Raw genomic sequence first — 23,390 nt, 5'->3', positions numbered from 1 at the left:
CCAGGACTGCCACCCAACTCATTCCTCCTACTTAGGTCTGCCATCCAACTCATTCCTCCTACCCAGGTCTGCCAGCCAACTCATTCCTCCTACCCAGGACTGCCACCCAACTCATTCCTCCTACCCAGGACTGCCACCACCCAACTCATTCCTCCTACCCAGGTCTGCCCCCCAACTCATTCCTCCTACCCAGGACTGCCACCCAACTCATTCCTCCTACCCAGGACTGCCACCCAACTCATTCCTTATACCAAGGACTTCCACCACCCAACTCATTCCTTATACCCAGGACTGCCACCCAACTCATTGCTCCTACACAAGTCTGCCACCCAACCCATTCCTCCTACCCAAGTCTGCCACCCAACTCATTCCTCCTACCAAAGTCTGCCACCCAACTCATTCCTCCTACCCAGGACTGTCACCCAACTCATTCCTCCTACTTAGGTCTGCCACCCAACTCATTCCTCCTACCCAGGTCTGCCAGCCAACTCATTCCTCCTACCCAGGACTGCCACCACCCAACTCATTCCTCATACCCAGGACTGCCACCCAACTCATTCCTCCTACCCAGAACTGCCACCCAACTCATTCCTCCTACCCAGGTCTGTTACCACTCAACTCATTCCTCCTACCCAGGACTGCCACCCAACTCATTCCTCCTACCCAGGTCTGCCACTCAACTCTTTACTCCTACTCAGGACTGCCACCCAACTCATTCCTCCTACCCAGGACTGCCACCCAACTCATTCCTCCTACCCCTTTCTGCCACCCAACTCATTCCTTATACCTAGGACTGCCACCACCCAACTCATTCCTCCTACCCATGTCTGCCACCCAACTCATTCCTCATACCCAGGACTGACTGCCACATCCCAACTCATTCCTCCTACCCAGGTCTGACACCCAACTCATTCCTCCTACCCAAGTCTGCCACCCAACTCATTCCTCCTACCCAGGTCTGACACCCAACTCATTCCTCCTACCCAGGTCTGCCACCCAACTCATTCCTCCTACCCAGGACTGCCACCACCCAACTCATTCCTCATACCCAGGACTGCCACCCAACTCATTCCTCCTACCCAGGACTGCCACCCAACTCATTCCTCCTACCCAGGTCTGTTACCACTCAACTCATTCCTCATACCCAGGACTACCACCACCCAACTCATTCCTTATACCCAGGACTACCACCACCCAACTCATTCCTCCTACCCAGGACTGCCACCCAACTCATTCCTCCTACCCAGGACTGCCACTCTGTGCTTTTGGGTATGTCAGAGCTTGCACAGGAATTTTAGGGATGGTCAAATGGTAATTGAGACAGTGTAAAGAGGAAGTGAGGGGAAAACTTTACAGTACTTTATACACTTTGGTACTTTTGTATGTGCCTTTCCTTCCCCTACCATGGGTTCCATAGTGCCCCTGGGTTTCAAAGTCTCACTTTCTGGCCCATCCCCCACCATGTTTCCTAGACTCCATAATCTCACCTGCCGGCCCACCCCCCACCATGTTTCCTGGGCTCCATTGCCCCACCTGTCGGCCCAGGTTGGGGTCCAGCGTGGCAGGTGTTGCTGGGTAGAGGGGAAGGGAGACCAGCAAACATCCATTCGCTGATCTCCCCTACCCCATAAGAACCCGGAAGCAGCATGTATTACAGGGGAGGGGAGGGAAGACATCAGGTATATAATAGACCTCTGAGTAAAGAGAACCTGTCTTTCTAAAATGTTATTAACTTGTCAGCCCCCTATGTCATAGCAATAAAAATTGTAAAAAAATCTAAGTTGCACCCAAGCAGGGACGGCACCATCTGCACTTTGACCAAAGTTGGGTAATGTCCTCGGTATAGGTGGCCATCTACGTACCTCCCGAAGCCTGGCTAAAAAACTCCCAGAGGTGGCACCATCCCATCCTGCCTTGGTGCTATGGCCTTGCTAAGGCACTCCTGTCTTATACCGCTCACCCCGACCATCATCCTTTGTGAGTTGCAATAAAGCCTGATGGAAATTAAAGGGGTTAGGTAAGCAGTTCCCACCTATAGACAAACAATGGCTGGGCGGGTCACACACCACACCAGGTGGAAACCACAATATGTCCTCCCCCGAAACGCGTTGTGCTGCGGCACGATCTGTCACCTAGCTGTGCCCACTAGACAAAGCAGATGAACGATCAGTGGGGTAGATTCAGAAAGCAATTGCGTCTGCGTAACCATAGTTACGCAGCGCAATTGCTTAGTTGCGCCGGCGTATCGACTGCTCCTGATTCAGAAAGCTCGATACGCCGACTGCAGCCTAAGATATGACTGGCATAAGGCTCTTATGCCCGCATATCTTAGGCTGCATTCTTACGCTGGCCGCTAGGGGGCGTTCCCGTAGTGGTCAGCGTAGAGTATGCAAATTGCATACTCACGCCGATTCACAACCCTACGCGAGCCCCACGTACGCAGTTTACGTTCGTCGGGTTCCGCGTAAGGCTGCTCCTGCTATTAGCAGGGGCAGCCAATGCTAAATATACCCGTCGTTCCCGCGTCGCGATGTTTGAAAATTACGTCGTTTGCGTAAGTGAATCGTGAATGGCGCTGGACGCCATTTACGCTCACGTTGAAGCAAATGACGTCCTTGCGACGTCATTTGCCGCAATGCACGTCGGGAAAGTTTCCCGACGGAGCATGCGCACTACGTTCGGCGCGGGAACGCGCCTAATTTAAATGATCCACGCCCCCTACGGGATCATTTAAATTAGGCGCCCTTACGCCGGGCATTTTCAAGGAGCGCCCACGCAAATTACGTAGCTACTGCTTCATGAATGAAGTGTAGCGCACGTAATTTACGGAGGCACAGCGTTAAAACGGTACGCTGCGCCTCCGTAAGAGGGCGCAAAAGGTACCTGAATCTACCCCAGTGTTTCCCGGCCCACTGCCGGTACCATGTGATCGCTGCAACCAATCACAGCAGATCACATGAGAATAGTACACAATTCATGCCTTGCGTTGATCTCTGTGATTGCTCACAGTGATCACATGGTACAAAGAGAGCCAATCACGGCCCATCTGTACCATGTGATTAGCTGTGGCCAATCACAGCTAACCACAATTAATCGATTGTATTCAGTAAAAATGGGTGCTTATAACAGTGAAATTCACTAGAAAAAGCAATCAGAATGTGGAAAAAAAATATTATTATTATTATTATTATTATTATTATTATTATTATAGGGCCAAGAGGTCCCCAGGGCCCCGGATGGCAACCCTCCTTTTTTATATAATTTTTTTTTCATATATATATATATATATATATATATATATATATATATATATATATATATATATATATATATATAATTAAAGGGCTCAGAGGTCCCCAGGTCCCCATGTGGCAAACCCCCTTCTTTTTTTTTTTTTTTAATAAATGTTTATTTTATTTTTTTATATATATATTTTTTATTTTATTTTTTATTAAAGGGCCCAGAGGTCCCGGATGGCAACCCCCCTTTTTTTGTAATTTCTTTTTATAAAAAAAAAATAATAATTTGTGTGTGTGTATATATATATATATATATATATATTTTTTTTTTTTATTAAAGGGCCCAGAGGTCCCCAGGGCCCTAGATGGCAACCCCCCTTTTTAAAAAAATAAAAAATATATATATTTTTTATTTCTTTTTTTCTTTTTATTAAAGGGCCCCGGGTGGCTACCCCCCTTTTATTATATATATTTTTCTTTATTTCTTCTTTTTTTGTAAAGGGCCCCCCCCCGCTTTTCAATTCGCGGCAGCCCCCCCCCGCTTCTCAATTTCAGGCGGCAGCCCCCCCCCCCCCCGGTTCTCTGCTTCAGGAGGGCCCATGCCTGAAGCTGTGTAAGGGGCCAAATAATTCCTGATGGCGGCCACATATGTAAACGCCGTTCAAACCCCACATGTGAGGTATCGTTGCGTGCGTTAGAGCGTGTGCAACAATTCTAGCACTAGACCTCCTCTGCAACTCGAAAATAGTAACCTGTAAAAAATGTTCAAGCGTCGCCTATGGAGATTTTTAAGTACCGAACTTTGGCGCCGTTCCATGAGTGTGCGCAATTTTAAAGCGTGACGTGTTAGGTATCTATTTACTCGGGGTAACATCATCTTTCACATTATACAAAAACATTGGCCTAACTTTACTGTTTTGCAATTTTTTAATCCCAAAAAAAGGCGTTTGGAAAATGATTGCGCAAATACCGTGCGAGAAAAAAAGTTGCAATGGCCGCCATTTTATTCCCTAGGGTATCTGCTAAAATATATATATATATATATAATGTTTGGGGGTTTTGATTACATTTTTAGCAAAAAAAATTAGATTTTTACATGAAGGAGAGAAGTGCCAGAATAGGCGCGGTGGACTAGTGGTTAAGCTTGTGCATTGTTGGTTCACTTACTTTTTCCTTCCATTTCCCTTCTAAGGGCCGGTTCACACCACATGCAGTCCAGAGCGTTTTTTTTTTCTGCATCAAAAACGCATGGATAGTAGGTTATATGGTTTTCAATGGCGTAGTTCACATCGGCGCTTGCAGTTCCAGAAAAAAAAGTAGAACATGCCGCATTTTACCTGCACTGGGCTGTACTGGAACGCTGTAAAACGCATCAAAAACGCACCGGAACGCACCGGAACGCACCTTTATGCACCAAAAACGTCATGGAACACACTGGTCCTTATCTAAGGTTAATAAAAAAAGAGGGGTGAAAAAAAGCACTGGACTGCATTAAAAACGTAACCAAAAACGCATAAAAAAAGCACTGGAACGCATCCGTATTGCGTTTCTATGGTGCGAACTTGGGGCCAGATTCACGTAGGTGAGCGGCGGCGTAACGTATCGTAGATACGTTACACCGCCGCAAGTTTTCATCACAAGTGCCTGATTCACCAAGCACTTGCGATGAAAACCTACGCCGGCGCAAGGCGGGCCAATTCAAATGGGCGTGTGCCATTTAAATTAGGCGCGCTCCCGCGCCGGACGTACAGGGCATGCTCAGTTTCGTAATTCCCGTTGTGGTTTGCGCGCCGTGACGTCATTTTTTTCGAACGGCGACGCACCTAGCGTAATTCCGTATTCCCAGACGGCTTACGCAAACGACGTTCATTTTTTAAATTTCGACGCGGGAACGACGGCCATACTTTAGACAGCACATACGTTTGCTGACTAAAGTTAGGGCACCAAAAAGAACGACTAACTTTGCGACAATTTTATCTCACTGACACTAACAATGGGGCCCATTTTATCTCACTGACACCAACAATGGGGCCAATTTTATCTCACTGACACCAACAATGGGGCCAATTTTATCTCACTGACACCAACAATGGGGCCAATTTTATCTCACTGACACCAACAATGGGGCCAATTTTATCTCACTGACACTAACAATGGGGCCCATTTTATCTCACTGACACCAACAATGGGGCCAATTTTATCTCACTGACACCAACAATGGGGCCAATTTTATCTCACTGACACCAACAATGGGGCCAATTTTATCTCACTGACATCAACGCTGGGGCCCCCATTTTATCTCATTGACACTAACGATGGGGCCAATTTTATCTCACTGACACCAACAATGGGGCCCCCATTTTATCTCACTGACACCAACAATGGGGCCCATTTTATCTCACTGACACCAACAATGGGGCCCATTTTATCTCACTGACACCAAAGATGGGGCCCCCATTTTATCTCACTGACACTAACGATGGGGCCAATTTTATCTCACTGACACCACCGATGGGGCCCCCATTTTATCTCACTGACACCAACAAACACGCTGGAGGATTAGGAGAGGGTCTGACTGCTCCAATCCAGTCTGCCTTTGTCAGTTTGTACCGCTTGCGATAAAGCTGGTTGAGAAGTCAGTGCACTGTGTTTAGGGAAGTGAGAGAGCAATACTGTATGAGTAGGGATTGGTTGCCATGGGTTACCAAGGCAGTGTGGAGGGGTTGGGACAGCCGTAACAATATGGAGGACAATTATGGATTGGTTGTTATGGTTACCATGACAGTGTGGAGGGGATGGGGCAGCTGTAACAAATATGGAGGACGATTTGCGATTGGTTGTTATGGGTAACCATGACAGTGGGGCGGGTTGGAGCAGCCATACCATAGAGAGGATGATTAGGGATTGGTTACCATGACAGTGGTACAGCCATAACAATGAAGGGCAATTAGGGATTGGTTGCTATGGTTACCATGGCAGTGTGGAGGGGTTGGGACAGCCATAACAATATGGAGGACGATTTGCGATTGGTTGCTATGGGTAACCATGACAGTGGGGCGGGTTGGAGCAGCCATACCATAGAGAGGATGATTAGGGATTGGTTGTTATGGTTACCATGACAGTGGGACGGCCATAACAATGAAGGGCAATTATGGATTGGTTGCTATGGGTTACCGTGGCCCTATTCATTATAGCAGTGCAGACAGTTGAGGGCGGATCACTGATTGGTTGCTATGGGTTACCAATGTCCGCTCGTCGCTCATGGAGAAAGTCATAGAAGAAGCGGAGTTGTCATGCAGCCGTTCGTTTACATCCGGATCCTGTGTGAGGAATGGACCCGGGTAGGTGAGCTTTATTATTTATCTCACTGACACCAACGATGGGGCCCCCATTTTATCTCACTGACACCAACGATGGGGCCCCCATTTTATCTCACTGACACCAACGATGGGGCCCCCATTTTATCTCACTGACACCAACGCTGGGGCCCCCATTTTATCTCACTGACACCAATGATGGGGCCCCCATTTTATCTCACTGACACCAATGATGGGGCCCCCATTTTATCTCACTGACACCAACGATGGGGCCCCATTTTATCTCACTGACACCAACGATGGGGCCCCCATTTTATCTCACTGACACCAACGATGGGGCCCCCGTTTTATCTCACTGACACCAACGATGGGGCCCCATTTTATCTCACTGACACCAAAGAAGGGGCCCCATTTTATCTCACTGACACCAACGCTGGGGCCCCCATTTTATCTCATTGACACCAAAGATGGGGCCCCATTTTATCTCACTGACACCAAAGAAGGGGCCCCATTTTATCTCACTGACACCAATGATGGGGCCCCCATTTTATCTCACTGACACCAATGATGGGGCACCCGTTTTATCTCACTGACACCACCGATGGGGCCCCCATTTTATCTCACTGACACCAACGATGGGGCCCCGATTTTATCTCACTGACACCACCGATGGGGCCCCCATTTTATCTCACTGACACCAACGATGGGGCCCCCATTTTATCTCACTGACACCAACGATGGGGCCCCCATTTTATCTCACTGACACCAACGATGGGGCCCCCATTTTATCTCACTGACACCAACGATGGGGCCCCCATTTTATCTCACTGACACCAACGATGGGGCCCCCATTTTATCTCACTGACACCAACGATGGGGCCCCCATTTTATCTCACTGACACCAATGATGGGGCCCCCTGTGCTGTACATTACATAGACCTCTGCACTGTATATATTACATACAAAGCTTTGTGTCTGGCAGGGGCTCCTGGAACTCGGAGTGAAGGGATAAGACGGACGAGTGGACAGCATCGCGTTGGGGTGGAGCGCCTCCAGAGTCCTGACTGCTGGCCAGTGACTGAGGCTTTATTCCAGGACCGCTCTGCTGCAGCCGGTAAGTTACCCTTTACTACCCCCCCCCCCCCCCCACTGACACCGATGGTTGTTGTTACCAGTGGCACCAGAACGTCACAGCAGACTCCTCTAATATCGGGGCCCCCAAACGCCTCAGTCCCCGGACCACATTTTATTTTTTTACAAATATTCACAAGGCCAAAAATTCAGAATCCCCCTTACATCAGAGTCCCCATAATATCAGATCCCCATCTGACCCCCCCCTTACATCAGAGTCCCCATTATATCAGATCCCCATCTGACCCCCCCTTACATCAGAGTCCCCATTATATCAGATCCCCATCTGACCCCCCTCACATCAGAGTCCCCATTATATCAGATCCCCATCTGACCCCCCCCCCCTCACATCAGAGTCCCCATTATATCAGATCCCCATCTGACCCCCCCCCCTCACATCAGAGTCCCCATTATATCAGATCCCCATCTGACCCCCCCCCCCTCACATCAGAGTCCCCATTATATCAGATCCCCATCTGACTCCCCCCCCTCACATCAGAGTCCCCATTATATCTGATCCCCATCTGACCCCCCTTACATCAGAGTCCCCATTATATCAGATCCCCATCTGACCCCCCCCCCCCTCACATCAGAGTCCCCATTATATCAGATCCCCATCTGACCCCCCCTCACATCAGAGTCCCTATTAAATCAGATCCCCATCTGATCCCCCCCCCCTCACATCAGAGTCCCCATTATATCAGATCCCCATCTGACCCCCCCTCCTCACATCAGAGTCCCCATTATATCAGATCCCCATCTGACCCCCCCTTACATCAGAGTCCCTATTAGATCCCCATCTGACCCCCCCTACATCAGAGTCCCCATTATATCAGATCCCCATCTGAACCCCCTCACATCAGAGTCTCCATTATATCAGATCTCCATCTGACCCCCCTCACATCAGAGTCCCCATTATATCAGATCCCCATCTGACCCCCCTTACATCAGAGTCCCCATTATATCAGATCCCCATCTGACCCCCCCTCTCACATCAGAGTCCCCATTATATCAGATCCCCATCTGACCCCCCCCCCTCACATCAGAGTCTCCATTATATCAGATCCCCATCTGACCCCCCTTACATCAGAGTCCCCATTATATCAGATCTCCATCTGAACCCCTTTACATCAGAGTCCCCATTATATCTGATCCCTATCTGACCCCCTTACATCAGAGTCCCCATTATATCAGATCCCCATCTGAACCCCCTTACATCAGAGTCCCCATTATATCAGATCCCCATCTGACCCCCCTTACATCAGAGTCCCCATTATATCAGATCCTCATCTGACCCCCCCTTACATCAGAGTCCCCATTATATCAGATCCCCATCTGACCCCCCTTACATCAGAGTCCCCATTATATCAGATCCCCATCTGACCCCCCTTACATCAGAGTCCCCATTATATCAGATCCCCATCTGACCCCCCCCCCGTTACATCAGAGTCCCCATTATATCAGATCCCCATCTGACCCCCCTTACACCAGAGTCCCCATTATATCAGATCCCCATCTGACCCCCCCCCCCTCACATCAGAGTCCCCATTATATCAGATCCCCATCTGAACCCCTTTACATCAGAGTCCCCATTATATCAGATCCCCATCTGACCCCCCCCCCCTCACATCAGAGTCCCCATTATATCAGATCCCCATCTGAACCCCTTTACATCAGAGTCCCCATTATATCAGATCCCCATCTGACCCCCCCTCACATCAGAGTCCCCATTATATCAGATCCCCATCTGACCCCCCTTACATCAGAGTCCCCATTATATCAGATCTCCATCTGAACCCCCCCTTACATCAGAGTCCCCATTATATCTGATCCCTATCTGACCCCCTTACATCAGAGTCCCCATTATATCAGATCCCCATCTGACCCCCCCCCCCCCCCGTTACATCAGAGTCCCCATTATATCAGATCCCCATCTGACCCCCCCTTACATCACGGTCCCCAGTAAAGTCCCCATTATGCCAGGACCCCACCAGATTCCTCCTTACATCAAAATCTCCCCCTTACCTCAGGGTCACCATTAGAATCCCTCCTTGCATCAGGGGCCCCATCAGAGATCCCCATTATATCAGATCTTTATCTGACCCCCCTTACATCAGAGTCCTCGGTAAAGTCCCCATTATGTCAGGATCCCCATCAGAGTCCTCCTTACATCAAAGTCCCCCCTTACATTATGGTCACCAATAGAGTCTCCCTTTTGTTAGGGTTCCCATTAGAGCCCCTCCTTTACATCAGGGTCCTCATTAAAGTCCCCCTCATGTAATGACCACCATCAGAGTCCTCCTTACATCAAAGTCCCCCCCCTTACATTATGGTCACCATTATAGTCCCCTCTTTTGTCAGGGTTCCCATCAAAGTCCCTCCCTTACATTAGAGTCCCCCCCTTATGTCAGGATCCCCATCAGAGCTCCCATACATCAGGGTCCTCAATAAAGTCCCCCTTATGTCATGACCACCATCAAAGTCCCCCTTACATCAGAGTCTCCCTTTATATCAGGATCACTATTAGAGTCTCCCTTTATCAGAGTCCCCACCTCAGCTGCTGGCCTGATATAATCTTGCAGCTGACCGGATGTGGCCCTCGGGCCGTAGTTTGGGGGCCCCTTCTCTCTGTGTGTAAAGTATGTCATATCTTAGGGGCCGGGGGCCATGTAACCCACTATGAATAGTTCTAGAAGAAATACAATTGTGAGAAAAAACTTTATTGTTCACACAATTCTGTTCAGGTTTATTATGCTGAGTGGTCACACCCAGAGGCTAATGCCGCGTACACACCATCACTTTATGTGATGAAAAAAAATGACGTTTTTAAAAACGTCACTTTAATTGACCGTGTGTGGGGGAAAACGTTGTTTTATGTCTTGTGAAAAACGACCAAAAAAAATTGAAGCATGCTTCAATTTTATGTGTCGTTTTTCAAAAGTGCACTTTTTACTTCACAGAAATTGACCGTGTGTAGCAAAAAACGTCGTTTTCTAAGACGTTTTTTCACCCGCGCATGCCCAGAAGCTGAAGCAAGCTTCAATGGTAAAACGTGGTGGAACGTAACCTCACTTTGCAAGATCATTGTGAGAAAAAACGATGGTGTGTAGGCAACTTCGTCTTTGAAAATTGAAGTTTCAAAAACGTCATTTTTTACTTCACAGAAAGTGTCGTTTTTTTTCATCACATAAAGTGATGGTGTGTATGCGGCATATGAATCAAATCTCTTTATTATCATCGATCAATTTCCTCTAAAACTATTTGTAACGGGTTATGTTACACCTCCGCAGCCCGCCAAACGGGTTATGTTACACCTCCGCAGCCCGCCAAATGGGTTATGTTACACCTCCGCAGCCCGCCAAATGGGTTATGTTACACCTCCGCAGCCCGCCAAATGGGTTATGTTACACCTCCGCAGCCCGCCAAATGGGTTATGTTACACCTCCGCAGCCCGCCAGAGTCAAATGGGGTTATTATTATTATATTGTGGGATTATTCATGTGCTGGGATTATTCATGTGCTGGGATTATTATTGTTGTGCTGGGATTATTATTGTTATTGTGCTGTGGGGATTATTATTGTGCTGGGATTATTATTGTGCTGTGGTTATTATTGTGCTGGGATTATTATTATTGTGCTGGGATTATTATTGTGCTGTGGTTATTATTGTGCTGGGATTATTATTGTGCTGGGATTATTATTGTGCTGGGATTATTATTATTGTGCTGGGATTATTATTGTTGTGCTGGGATTATTATTGTGCTGGGATTATTATTGTGCTGGGATTATTATTGTGCTGGGATTATTATTGTGCTGGGATTATTATTGTGCTGTGGTTATTATTGTGCTGGGATTATTATTGTGCTGGGATTATTATTGTGCTGTGGTTATTATTGTGCTGGGATTATTATTGTGCTGGGATTATTATTGTGCTGTGGTTATTATTGTGCTGTGGTTATTATTGTGCTGGGATTATTATTGTGCTGTGGTTATTATTGTGCTGTGGTTATTATTGTGCTGTGGTTATTATTGTGCTGTGGTTATTATTGTGCTGAACATTATTATAATTCTCTGGGGTTATTATTGTGCTGGTTTAATTTTTTACACTGTGGGGTTATTCTGATGATGTGGGGTTATTATTATGCTGAAAATTATTATAATTCTCTGGGGTTATTATTATTATAATGGAAATATTATTATGCTGAAAGTTATTATTATACTGTGGTGGAATTATTATTGTGCTGTGGTTATTAGTGTGCTGGGATTATTATTATTATTGTGCTGGGATTATTATTATTATTGTGCTGGGATTATTATTATTATTGTGCTGGGATTATTATTATTATTGTGCTGGGATTATTATTAGTGTGCTGGGATTATTATTAGTGTGCTGGGATTATTATTAGTGTGCTGGGATTATTATTATTGTGCTGGGATTATTATTATTGTGCTGGGGTTATTATTGTGCTGGGATTATTATTAGTGTGCTGGGATTATTATTGTGCTGGGGTTATTATTGTGCTGGGATTATTATTAGTGTGCTGGGATTATTATTGTGCTGGGGTTATTATTGTGCTGGGATTATTATTAGTGTGCTGGGATTATTATTATTATTGTGCTGGGATTATTATTATTATTGTGCTGGGATTATTATTAGTGTGCTGGGATTATTATTAGTGTGCTGGGATTATTATTGTGCTGGGATTATTATTAGTGTGCTGGGATTATTATTATTGTGCTGGGGTTATTATTGTGCTGGGATTATTATTAGTGTGCTGGGATTATTATTAGTGTGCTGGGATTATTATTATTATTGTGCTGGGATTATTATTATTATTGTGCTGGGATTATTATTATTATTGTGCTGGGATTATTATTAGTGTGCTGGGATTATTATTAGTGTGCTGGGATTATTATTAGTGTGCTGGGATTATTATTAGTGTGCTGGGATTATTATTATTGTGCTGGGGTTATTATTATTAGTGTGCTGGGATTATTATTATTGTGCTGGGGTTATTATTGTGCTGGGATTATTATTATTGTGCTGTGGTTATTATTGTGCTGGGATTATTATTGTGCTGAACATTATTATAATTCTCTGGGGTTATTATTGTGCTGAACATTATTATAATTCTCTGGGGTTATTATTGTGCTGGTTTAATTTTTTACACTGTGGGGTTATTATGATGATGTGGGGTTATTATTGTGCTGAGTTTATTATTACACTGTGGGGTTATTATTATGCTGAAAATTATTATAATTCTCTGGGGTTATTATTATAATGGAAATATTATTATGCTGAAAGTTATTATTATACTGTGGGGTTATTACTGTGCTGTGGGGTTATTATTGTTCTGCCATTTTTATTGTGCTGTGTGGAGTATTATTGTGCTGAAGGTTATTGGGTGAGGGGTATTAATGTGAGTTTTTTTTATTATGCTGGGGTTATTGCTTGCCCTGACACTTACTGGGGGTTATTGCTTGCCCTGAAACTTGCTGGGGTTATTGCTTGCCCTGTCTCTTGCTAAGGGTTATTGCTTGCCCTGACACTTGCTGGGGTTATTGCTTGCCCTGACACTTGCTGGGGGTTATTGCTTGCCCTGACACTTGCTGGGGTTATTGCTTGCCCTGACACTTGCTGGGGGTTATTGCTTGCCCTGACACTTGCTGGGGGTTATTGCTTGCCCTGACACTTGCTGGGGGTTATTGCTTGCCCTGACACTTACTGGGGGTTATTGCTTGCCCTGAAACTTGCTGGGGTTATTGCTTGCCCTGACACTTGCTGGGGGTTATTGCTTGCCCTGACACTTGCTGGGGGTTATTGCTTGCCCTGACACTTGCTGGGGGTTATTGCTTGCCCTGACACTTGCTGGGGGTTATTTCTTGCCCCCATTGCTGGCCCCAGGACTGCTGTTAGAAATCACTGGGCCCTGTACAGCCCAACTGACAAATGTTACAAATTTATATTTTTTTACATTTCTGAAATGTTTTAAAAAAAAAAAAATTCCGGTGGGAGGGAGAAACCGTCATTCAGCTGCTAGAGACACAGATATAGTGTATCGTTCTGTAATTATCCTCCTATCCCGCCATACCGATCTCCCTGCTGTCTGGGCCCCCTACAGGAGACCCGGTGGTACTACCCCTCTATCCTGTCTCTTGCTGGGGGTTATTGCTTGCCCTGTCTCCTGCTGGGGGTTATTGCTTGCCCTGTCTCTTGCTAAGGGTTATTGCTTGCCCTGTCTCTTGCTGGGGGTTATTGCTTGCCCTGTCTCTTGCTAAGGGTTATTGCTTGCCCTGTCTCTTGCTGGGGGTTATTGCTTGCCCTGTCTCTTGCTGGGGGTTATTGCTTGCCCTGACACTTGCTGGGGGTTATTGCTTGCCCTGACGCTTGCTGGGGGTAATTGCATGCCCTGACACTTGCTGGGGGTTATTGCTTGCCCTGTCTCTTGCTGGGGGTTATTGCTTGCCCTGTCTCTTGCTGGGGGTTATTGCTTGCCCTGTCTCTTGCTGGGGGTTATTGCTTGCCCTGTCTCTTGCTGGGGGTTATTGCTTGCCCTGTCTCTTGCTGGGGGTTATTGCTGTCCCAGACATTTGCATAGAGTTATTGCTTTCCCTGACCCATGCTGGGAATTATCATTGCTGGCGCCGACACCAACAAGGGGGCTTATTTTACAATCTCCTCCGGGCCCTACAAAGCAAAAGGGCCCTTTACACGACATAAACTGCAAAGCTGCAGCCACAGATTACACCACGCCCACTTTATTGATCATACCTACAAGTACACCGGGCGCAGGGCGCCCTACACGCGGCACATTTTACTTCATATCTATGTGACTTAAAGTCGCAGCGACTGCAAAGTATTTCATGCACTATTCTGGCCCGACTTTCCTGCGACTTGCTTGCCATAGACTTTAATGTTAACCCTCAAAAGTCTCATGGAAGTCGCCGCACCTGAATGTTTCTCAGTTTTGTCTGACTTTGGAGGCACGCCCCTTTTGTTACGGCGCCGTTTGCGTTAATTATACTGTTGTCCTAATTGGCATTGCCAGGTGTCACAGACACTTCCTGCTTCAGCATCCCCTCCCCCCCCCACATCTAAATTCCCCCACCCTTTTACCCCTCCCCTGTGTTGTCTCTTACTGCTCAGCGTCAGGATCAGGCCGAGGAGTAGAGATCCAATCGTCTTCATGTCGGGATCGGTCCGGCCGGGATCACCACAAATGTACGCCGATCTCCGATGTCCCCGAACAATCGCCAGATAGCGACACCCTGCGAAATGAACACAGTGACACCCGTCACAGGCACAGCGCAACAACAACACAAACGATCAAATACTGGACACAACGTAACAAATGAATCCTCCACAATAATAAACACAGAGGCAAAAGTAACAAAACAAGGTTTACAAAGAAATTATCTATAATAATAATAATAAACACAGGATACAAAGTAACAAAAACAAGGTTTACAAAGAAATTATCTATAATAATAATAATAAACACAGGATACAAAGTAACAAAAACAAGGTTTACAAAGAAATTATCTATAATAATAATAAACATTCAGGTACATTTGCGCTCTATTTGCGGAGGCGCAGGGCAACGATTTTGCCCTGCGCCCCCGCAAATATTTTGTGCTGCCCTCGATTCACGGAGCACTAGCTCCGTAAATTGCGAGGGCGTGCCGGCAAAATTGCCCGGCGTAAGCGCGCGCAATGTAAATGATCCCGCTGGGGGCGGGAATCATTTAAATTAGGCAAGCTCCCGCGCCGAGCGTAGAGCGCATGCTCCGTCGGGAAACTTTCCCGACGTGCATTGCGGCAAATGACGTCACAAGGACGTCATTTGCTTCAAAGTGAACGTGAATAGCGTCCAGCGCCATTCACGAATCACTTACGCAAACGACGTAGATTTCAAATTTCGCGACGCGGGAACGACGGGTATCCTTAGCATTGGCTGCGCCTGCTATTAGCAGGAGCAGCCTTACGCTAAAGGCTAAAGACTCCGTAACGTGCGTACGCAGGGCCCGCGCAACATTGTGAATCGGCGTAAGTATGCAATTTGCATACTATACGCTGACCACAATGGGAGCGCCCCCTAGCGGTCAACGCAAGAATGCAGCCTAGATATGCGTGGCATAAGAGCCTTATGCCACGCAGATTTTAGGCTGAATCAGGAGAACTCGTTACGCCGGCGCAAGTCAGCAATTGCGCTGCGTAACTATGGTTACGCAGGCGCAATTGCTTACTGAATCTGGGCCATTGGATACAACGTAAGAAACTTCACAAAGAAATCTATAAACTCATAGGCCCAGATCCACAAAGATCTGCCTATCTTTAGGCAGGCGTAGCGTATCTCAGATACACTACGCCGCCGTAACTTACAGCGTACTTTCCGTATCCAGAAAGAATTTGCGCCGTAAGTTGCGGCGGCGTAGTGTAAATGTGTCGGCGTAAGGGCGCGCAATTCAAATGATTAACATATGGGCGTGTTTTATGTTAATTCAACTTGACCCCACGTAAAGGACGTTTTTTTTTTTTAACAGGGCATGCACCGTCCGTGGGGGTATCCCAGTGCGCATGCTTGAAATCACGTCGCAAATAGTCAATGCTTTCGACGTGAACGTAATTTACGCAAAGCCCTATTCGCGAACGTTTTACGCAAACAACGTAAACAACGGGAAATTCGACGCTGTCCAGACGTCCATACTTAAAGCGGGGGTTCACCCTAAAAAAAAATTTTTTTTTCTACCATGCCATCCAGCATAGTAGCGCAAGCCTCAGTATGCCTTTATTTTATTTTTTTGCGCCGTACTCACAGTTTAATCCTGTAGTTACGTTTCAGACTCCCCGCGGGGAATGGGCGTTCCTATGCAGAGGGGAACATGATTGACGGCCGGCTATGGCGCGTCACGCTTCCCGAAAATAGCCGAAATAGGACTTGGCTCTTCACGGCGCCTGCGCAGTCAGCTCCTAGTCTGTGCGCAGGCGCCGTATAACGCCGTGAAGAGCCGAGTACTACTCCGGCTATTTTCGGGAAGCGTGACGCGCCATAGCCGGCCGTCAATCATGTTCCCCTCTGCATAGGAACGCCCATTCCCCACGGGGAGTCTGAAACGTAACTACGGGATTAAACTGTGAGTATGGCGCAAAAAAATAAAAATAAAGGCATACTGTAGCTCACGCTACTATGCTTGATTTTATGGTAGAAACTTGTTTTTTAGGGTGAACCCCCGCTTTAACATTGCGTACGCCTCATAGACCCAGGGGTAACGTTACGCCGAAAAAAGCCTTACGTAAACGACGTGAAAAAATGCACCGGGCGGACGTACGTTTGAGAATCGGCGTATCTAGCAAATTTGCATATTCTAAGCGGAAATCAACGGAAGCGCCACCTAGCGGCCAGCGTAAATATGCACCTAAGATCCGACGGCGTACTAAGACGTACGTCAGTCGGATCGAGCCCACAATCGGGCGTATCTTGTTTTGTGGATACAAAACAAAGATACGACGGGGCATCGTAGAACTTACGCGGCGTATCAATAGATACGCCGGCGTAAGTACTTTGGTGATCTGGGCCATAATAACACAACAGTAAACATTGGATACAATGTAACAAAACAACGGTTACAAAGAAATCACCTATAAACACTCAATAATAATCACCGGATACAACATAACAAAACAAACCTCACAAATAAATCATCTATAATAATAAACATTGGATACAAAGTAAGAAACATAAAGAGGAAGTAAACCCCTGCCCAATCCGAAAAAACAGGATAAAGGAAAACCCTGCAAGAGAAAGGCATAATGAGCTAGTATGCATAGCATACCAGCTCATTATGTGGTACTTACCTGAAATCGAAGCCCCCGAAGTGCTCCTCGGTCCCCTCCGCCACCACCGCCGCCATGTCCCCTCGGAGCTTCTTCCTGGTATCGGCGCTATAATTGACCGGAGCGGCGATGATGTCACTCCCGCGCATGCACTCAGGACCGGCACGATCCCGCGCAATACGTGCGGGACCGGCATAATCCCGGCATGATCCCATTCATTATGCCGGGACGCTCAGTGCGCCTGCGCCGTAAGCAGCGTATACATCGGTGCAGTGTTTTCTGCAAATATCTCCTTAACCGTGTAGGCTAGGGAGATATTCTTGCACCTACAGGTAAAGCCTCGTACACACGACTGGTTTTCTCGGTAAGAAACCAGCAAGAAAACTGCTGGCAGAGCTTTTTGCCGAGAAAAACCGTGCGTGTGTATGGTTTTTCGTCAAAGAAAACTGCCGGGAATCTCGATGAGAAAAATAGAGAACCTGCTTTCTATTTTCTCGTCAGGATTCTCGTTGAGTCTTGAAAAAAAACGATCATGCTCAGAATCAAGTATGGGACGGGAGCGCTCGTAATGGAGATAGCACATTCGTCACTCTAACGAACTGAAAAGCACGAAGACTGAAAAGCGTGAATCGTCTCTGACTAAACTTTTACCTAACACGCGGTAACACGAGATTAGCAAAAGGAGCCCCAAGGGGTGGCGCCATTGGAATGGAACTTCCCCTTTATACTGCCGTCGTCCGTGTTGTACGTCACCGCGCTTTAGACCGACGAGATTTTGGATTGACGGTGTGTATGGAAGGAAAGCTTGACAAGAATCCCGTCGAGAAAAACAAGATTTTTTTTTTCCTGACGAGATTGCCGGTCGTGTGTACGAGGCTTGAGCCAAAGAAATCACCTATTAGCTAGATTCAGGTAGAGTTAGGTCGGCGTATCAGTAGTGTATTCTCAAACAGAGATACGCTTAAACATATCTAAGATACGCCGGCTTGCGCTGTCCTATCTTAGGTTGCAATATTTCGGCTGGCCGCTAGGTGGCGCTTCCATTGCGGTCGGCATAGAATATGCAAATCAGTAGATACGCCTATTCACGAACGTACGCCCGGCCGACGCAGTACTTTTACGCCGTTTACGTAGGAGATAGGCCGCCTAAAGTTATTCCATCAAATAGATGGAATAGTAATGTTAAGTATGGCCGCCGTTCCCGCGTCGAAATTCGAAAATTTTACGTCGTTTGCGTAAGTCGTCCGTAAATAGGGATTTACGTAGTTTACGTCCACGTCTAAATCAATAGGCCTGTGCAGCGGACGTAGCCGCAATGCACACTGGGAAATGTAGGTGCACGGCGCATGCGCAATTAAAAAAAAACATCAAAAACGTCAGGTCAAGCTCCATTAACATAAAACACGCCCCCTTAGCTAAATTTGAATTAGGCGCCATTACGCCCGCCCGCTTTAGGCTACGCCGCCGTAACTTAGCAGGCAAGTAAATTGTGAATCATGTACTTGCCTCGCTAACTTACGGCGGCGTAGCCTAAATGCCTTAAGCTACGCCGCCTTAAAGTTGCGGCCATCTACGTGAATCTGGCTATATAAACACCCAATAATAAACACCGGATACAACAAAACAAAACAAACTTCACAAAGAAATCACCTATAATAATAAAACAGATACAATGTAACAAAGCAAAATCTACAAAGAGATGAGAGTGCGGGGATTCATGGAGGGATCATTACTCACAGAAGAGGAGAGGGATCCGATGGTTCACACCGTACGATCACGCTGTACGATCACGCTGTACGATCACGCTGTACGATCACACTGTACGATCACGCTGTACGATCACACCGTACGATCACACCGACACACCGAAAACGGCCAATTCATCTCATACGTTTGTCTTTCACTTTCACATTTCAGCAAGTCACATGACGCTTCCTGAAGACGCTGCGCACTGGAGCTGTGCTTTCATTTAAAGGGGAACAGCGACATTTTTAAAAGTAGGTGTAAACTCCATAATGCGTGCGTTTTTGTGCATTCCCTGAATCTGTCTTCATTTATCCACTTCCAGTCCGGGGCCAATTCTTACATTCCTCTCCTACATGTAGAAAACATCATTTTTTTTTTGCTATAAAGCAGGGGTCTCCAAACTTTCTAAACAACGGGCCGGTTTTCTGTCCTTCAGACTTTAGGGGGGCCGGACTGTGACCAACCGAAGTACAAAAAGTCCTGACATCAGTGGAAGTAATTGTCCCCAATCATTGGGTCTCATTGCACCCCATTGTTGGTCTCATTGGGAGGAATTGTGCCCCATTATTGAGTGTCATTGCACCCCATTGTTGGTCTCATTGGGAGGAATTGTGTCCCGTTGTTGGTCTCATTGGGAGGAATTGTGCCCCATTATTGGGTGTCATTGGGCCCCATTGTTGGTCTCATTGGGAGGAATTGTGCCCCGTTATTGGGCTCCATTGTTGGTCTTATTGGGAGGAATTGTGCCCCGTTATTGGGCTCCATTGTTGGTCTCATTGGGAGGAATTGTGCCCCATTATTGGGTGTCATTGGGCCCCATTGTTGGTCTCATTGGGAGGAATTGTGCCCCGTTATTGGGCTCCATTGTTGGTCTTATTGGGAGGAATAGTGCCCTACTATTGGGTTGTCATTGAGCCACATTGTTGGTCTCATTGGTAGAAATTGTGCCCCATTATTAGGTGTCATTGGGCCCCATTGTTGGTCTCATTGGGAGGAATTGTGCCCCATTATTGGGTCTCATTGGGCCCCCGTTGTTCTTATTGGGAGGAATAGTGCCCCATTATTGGGTGTCATCGAGCCACATTGTTGGTCTCATTGGTAGAAATTGTGCCCCATTATTAGGTGTCATTGGGCCCCATCATTGGTCTCATTGGGAGGAATTGTGCCCCTTCATTGGGGTCATTGGGGGGGAATTATGGCCCCAAGGGCCGGGTAAAAGCAAGCAAAGGACCACATCTGGCCCCCGGGCCGTAGTTTGGAGACCACTGCTATAAAATGACGTAGAACCTCTAAAAATATATATATATATACACACACATATATATATATGTGTATATATATTTTTTTTAGAGGTTCCACGTCATTTTATAGCAAAATAAATTATTATATATATTTAGCAGAGGCCCTAGACCAGTGATGAAGAACCTCGGCACCCCAGATGTTTAGGAACTACATTTCCCATGATGCTCAGGCACTCTGGAGTGTAGGTGAGCATCATGGGAAATGTAGTTCCTAAACATCTGGGGTGCCGAGGTTCCCCATCACTGCCCTAGAGAATAAAATTGTGGGTGGTTTGCATTTTTTTTTGGGGGGGGGGGGGAATTATTATTATACATGATTTATAAAGCATTTGAATGAATCCTATGCCCCGTACACACGATCAGAAATTCGGACAGCAAAAGTCCGATGTGAGTTGTTGAACGGAAATTCTGACCGTGTGTATACGCTCCATCGGACTTTTGTTGTCGGAATTTCCGCCAGCAAAAGATTGAGAGCTGGTTCTCAAATTTTCAGACGGAATAAAAATTCCTATCGGAAAGTCCAATCGTCTGTAGCAATTCCGATGCGCAAAATTCTGATGCATGCTCGGAAACAATTCGACGCATGCTCGGAAGCATTGAACTTCATTTTCTCGGCTCGTCGCAGTGTTGTACATCACGGCGTCCTTGACGGTCGAAAGTTCAGAGAACTTTTGTGTGACTGTGTGTATGCAAGCCAAGCTTGAGCGTAAATTCCGTCGGAAAACCAACCAAGGTTTTTTCCGACGGAAAATCCGATCGTGTGTAGGCGGCATTAATGCACAAAAACACAATATTAACAAAAAAAAAGGAAAGGATTCCCCTAAGCGGACTTTAACCCTTGAGGAACGCCGCATGACGATATACGTTGACAAAATGGCATGGCTGGGCACAAGTACGTCCCCTTTAAGACCCCAGCCGCGCGACCCGGTCCTCTTCTCCGTGACTGTCTCCGCGGGAACAGCGGACCCGATCGCCGCCGGTGTCCCGCCATCGGGTCACAGAGAGGAAGAACAGGGAGAGATAAGTGTAACTGTGTTTACTATGCTTCAGTTTGTGAATGAACAGGAAGCCACTCAGCACAGAGCACTTCCCATTCATTCATTCACTGTCCAGTGCAGCTGAGGCTGCATAGAAAGGGGCGTGTGTTTGAGCTTTGGGGGTCCCACCCTAATGGAATAGGCTACGCACACCTATGGAGTAAATAGATACCAAACATTTCGGGCTAGATTCCATAGATACGCCACGTAAATTCAAAGCTACTGTACCGTTAAGTTTTTTTAAACAACTTTATTACTATTACAAGGGATGAACAAGATCCCTTGTAATAGCATGAGCCGTGGCGGGTCCTCTTTATAGAGAGATCTGGGGCCTCAAATGCAACCAATCAGACACAGATCCATCTGATTGGCTGCTTCCCTGGCAGCTAGCGGTCAGGCAAACAAAGAACTGCAACAGCAAGTGACTAAATCCTCACCGCTTCCTGTTTCTGACATCACACAGTGGGAGGAGCTACATCTATTACTCTTGCTGTGTGCCCAGATCTGGATGCCGCCAGTGAGAGTCGCCGATTGCACTGGAGGGCGCGGAAAAGGAGGGGGGCAGGAGGGGGGTGGGATGACCATTCTGTCACCTGTAAAAGTAATCCAGCGGCTTGTTAGCCACTCGGATTACTTTTATTTTGTGCAGAATCGCTGGGGCTAAACAATGATATCTTACTCACTGCTGCAGGGAGGGTGGACGGGAAGTGGGAAACAGCAGCAGCTTCTAAAGAAGGTTTAATCTCTGGGTTAATTCTGCTAAATTTCTTTGGTGTAATATTCCTGCTGGGGGGGAGTATGGGTGTAATATTCCTGCTGGGGGAGTATGGGTGTAATATTCCTGCTAAGGGGAGTATGGGTGTAATATTCCTGCTGGGGGGAGTATGGGTGTAATATTCCTGCTGGGGGGGGTATGGGTGTAATATTCCTGCTGGGGGGGAGTATGGGTGTAATATTCCTGCTGGGGGGAGTATGGGTGTAATATTCCTGCTGGGGGGGAGTATGGGTTGAATATTCCTGCTGGGGGAGTATGGGTGTAATATTCCTGCTGGGGGAGTATGGGTGTAATATTCCTGCTGGGGGAGTATGGGTGTAATATTCCTGCTGGGGGGGGTATGGGTGTAATATTCCTGCTGGGGGGGAGTATGGGTGTAATATTCCTGCTGGGGGGGAGTATGGGTGTAATATTCCTGCTGGGGGGGGGGAGTATGGGTGTAATATTCCTGCTGGGGGAGTATGGGTGTAATATTCCTGCTGGGGGGGGTATGGGTGTAATATTCCTGCTGGGGGGGGGGAGTATGGGTGTAATATTCCTGCTGGGGGGGAGTATGGCTGTAATATTCCTGCTGGGGGGGGTATGGGTGTAATATTCCTGCTAATATATACTCAACACTGACCTTGTATAGCGCTTTTCTCTCTGAGGACTCCAAGTATTGGAGATAGCATTGGCCGGGGATCGAACCCGGGTCTTCTGCTTAGAAAGCAGCTGTGCTAACCACTGCACCACCAACGCAAAGGTAGCATGTATTGTGGGAGGAAACCGGAGAACCCGGAGGAAACCCACGCAAGCACAGGGAGAACATGCAAACTCCATGCAGATAGTGTCCTGGTCAGGATTTGAACCAAGGACCCCAGTGCTGCAAGGCTCACCACTAAGCCTCTGTGCTGCCCATATACGGCCTCTGTTCGCTAAGTCCCGCCCCCGCTGAGGGGGATACATCAGTTATATCCACTCAAACTTCTCCTAATCTACAATCTATAACACTACTATAATAAAACACCCC

General features: G+C 47.0%; 1 protein-coding gene and 1 non-coding gene across 2 annotated transcripts in view; both read right to left on the bottom strand.

The window, feature by feature from the left end:
- Nucleotides 1-19,443, bottom strand: part of TAPBPL (TAP binding protein like) — a 42,001-nt gene extending 22,558 nt beyond the window's left edge. The window contains exons 1-2 of the mRNA XM_040361197.1: nucleotides 19,260-19,443; nucleotides 14,828-14,956 (exon numbers count right to left, since the gene is read on the bottom strand). Coding sequence (XP_040217131.1) covers nucleotides 14,828-14,876 — 49 coding nt within the window. The 5' untranslated portion in view covers nucleotides 14,877-14,956; nucleotides 19,260-19,443. The remainder of the gene's footprint in view (nucleotides 1-14,827; nucleotides 14,957-19,259) is intronic.
- A 3,604-nt stretch (nucleotides 19,444-23,047) lies between these two features.
- TRNAR-UCU lies at nucleotides 23,048-23,119 on the bottom strand. Its single transcript has one exon. It is a non-coding gene; the product is annotated as a tRNA-Arg (tRNA).
- Between the last annotated feature and the right edge of the window lie 271 nt (nucleotides 23,120-23,390).

This window comes from Rana temporaria, chromosome 8 (genome assembly GCF_905171775.1).
Source record: "Rana temporaria chromosome 8, aRanTem1.1, whole genome shotgun sequence".
In the NCBI taxonomy this organism is placed as follows: domain Eukaryota; kingdom Metazoa; phylum Chordata; class Amphibia; order Anura; family Ranidae; genus Rana; species Rana temporaria.
Note: the sequence above shows the minus strand (reverse complement) of the source record. Positions and strands in the feature narration are given on the sequence as shown.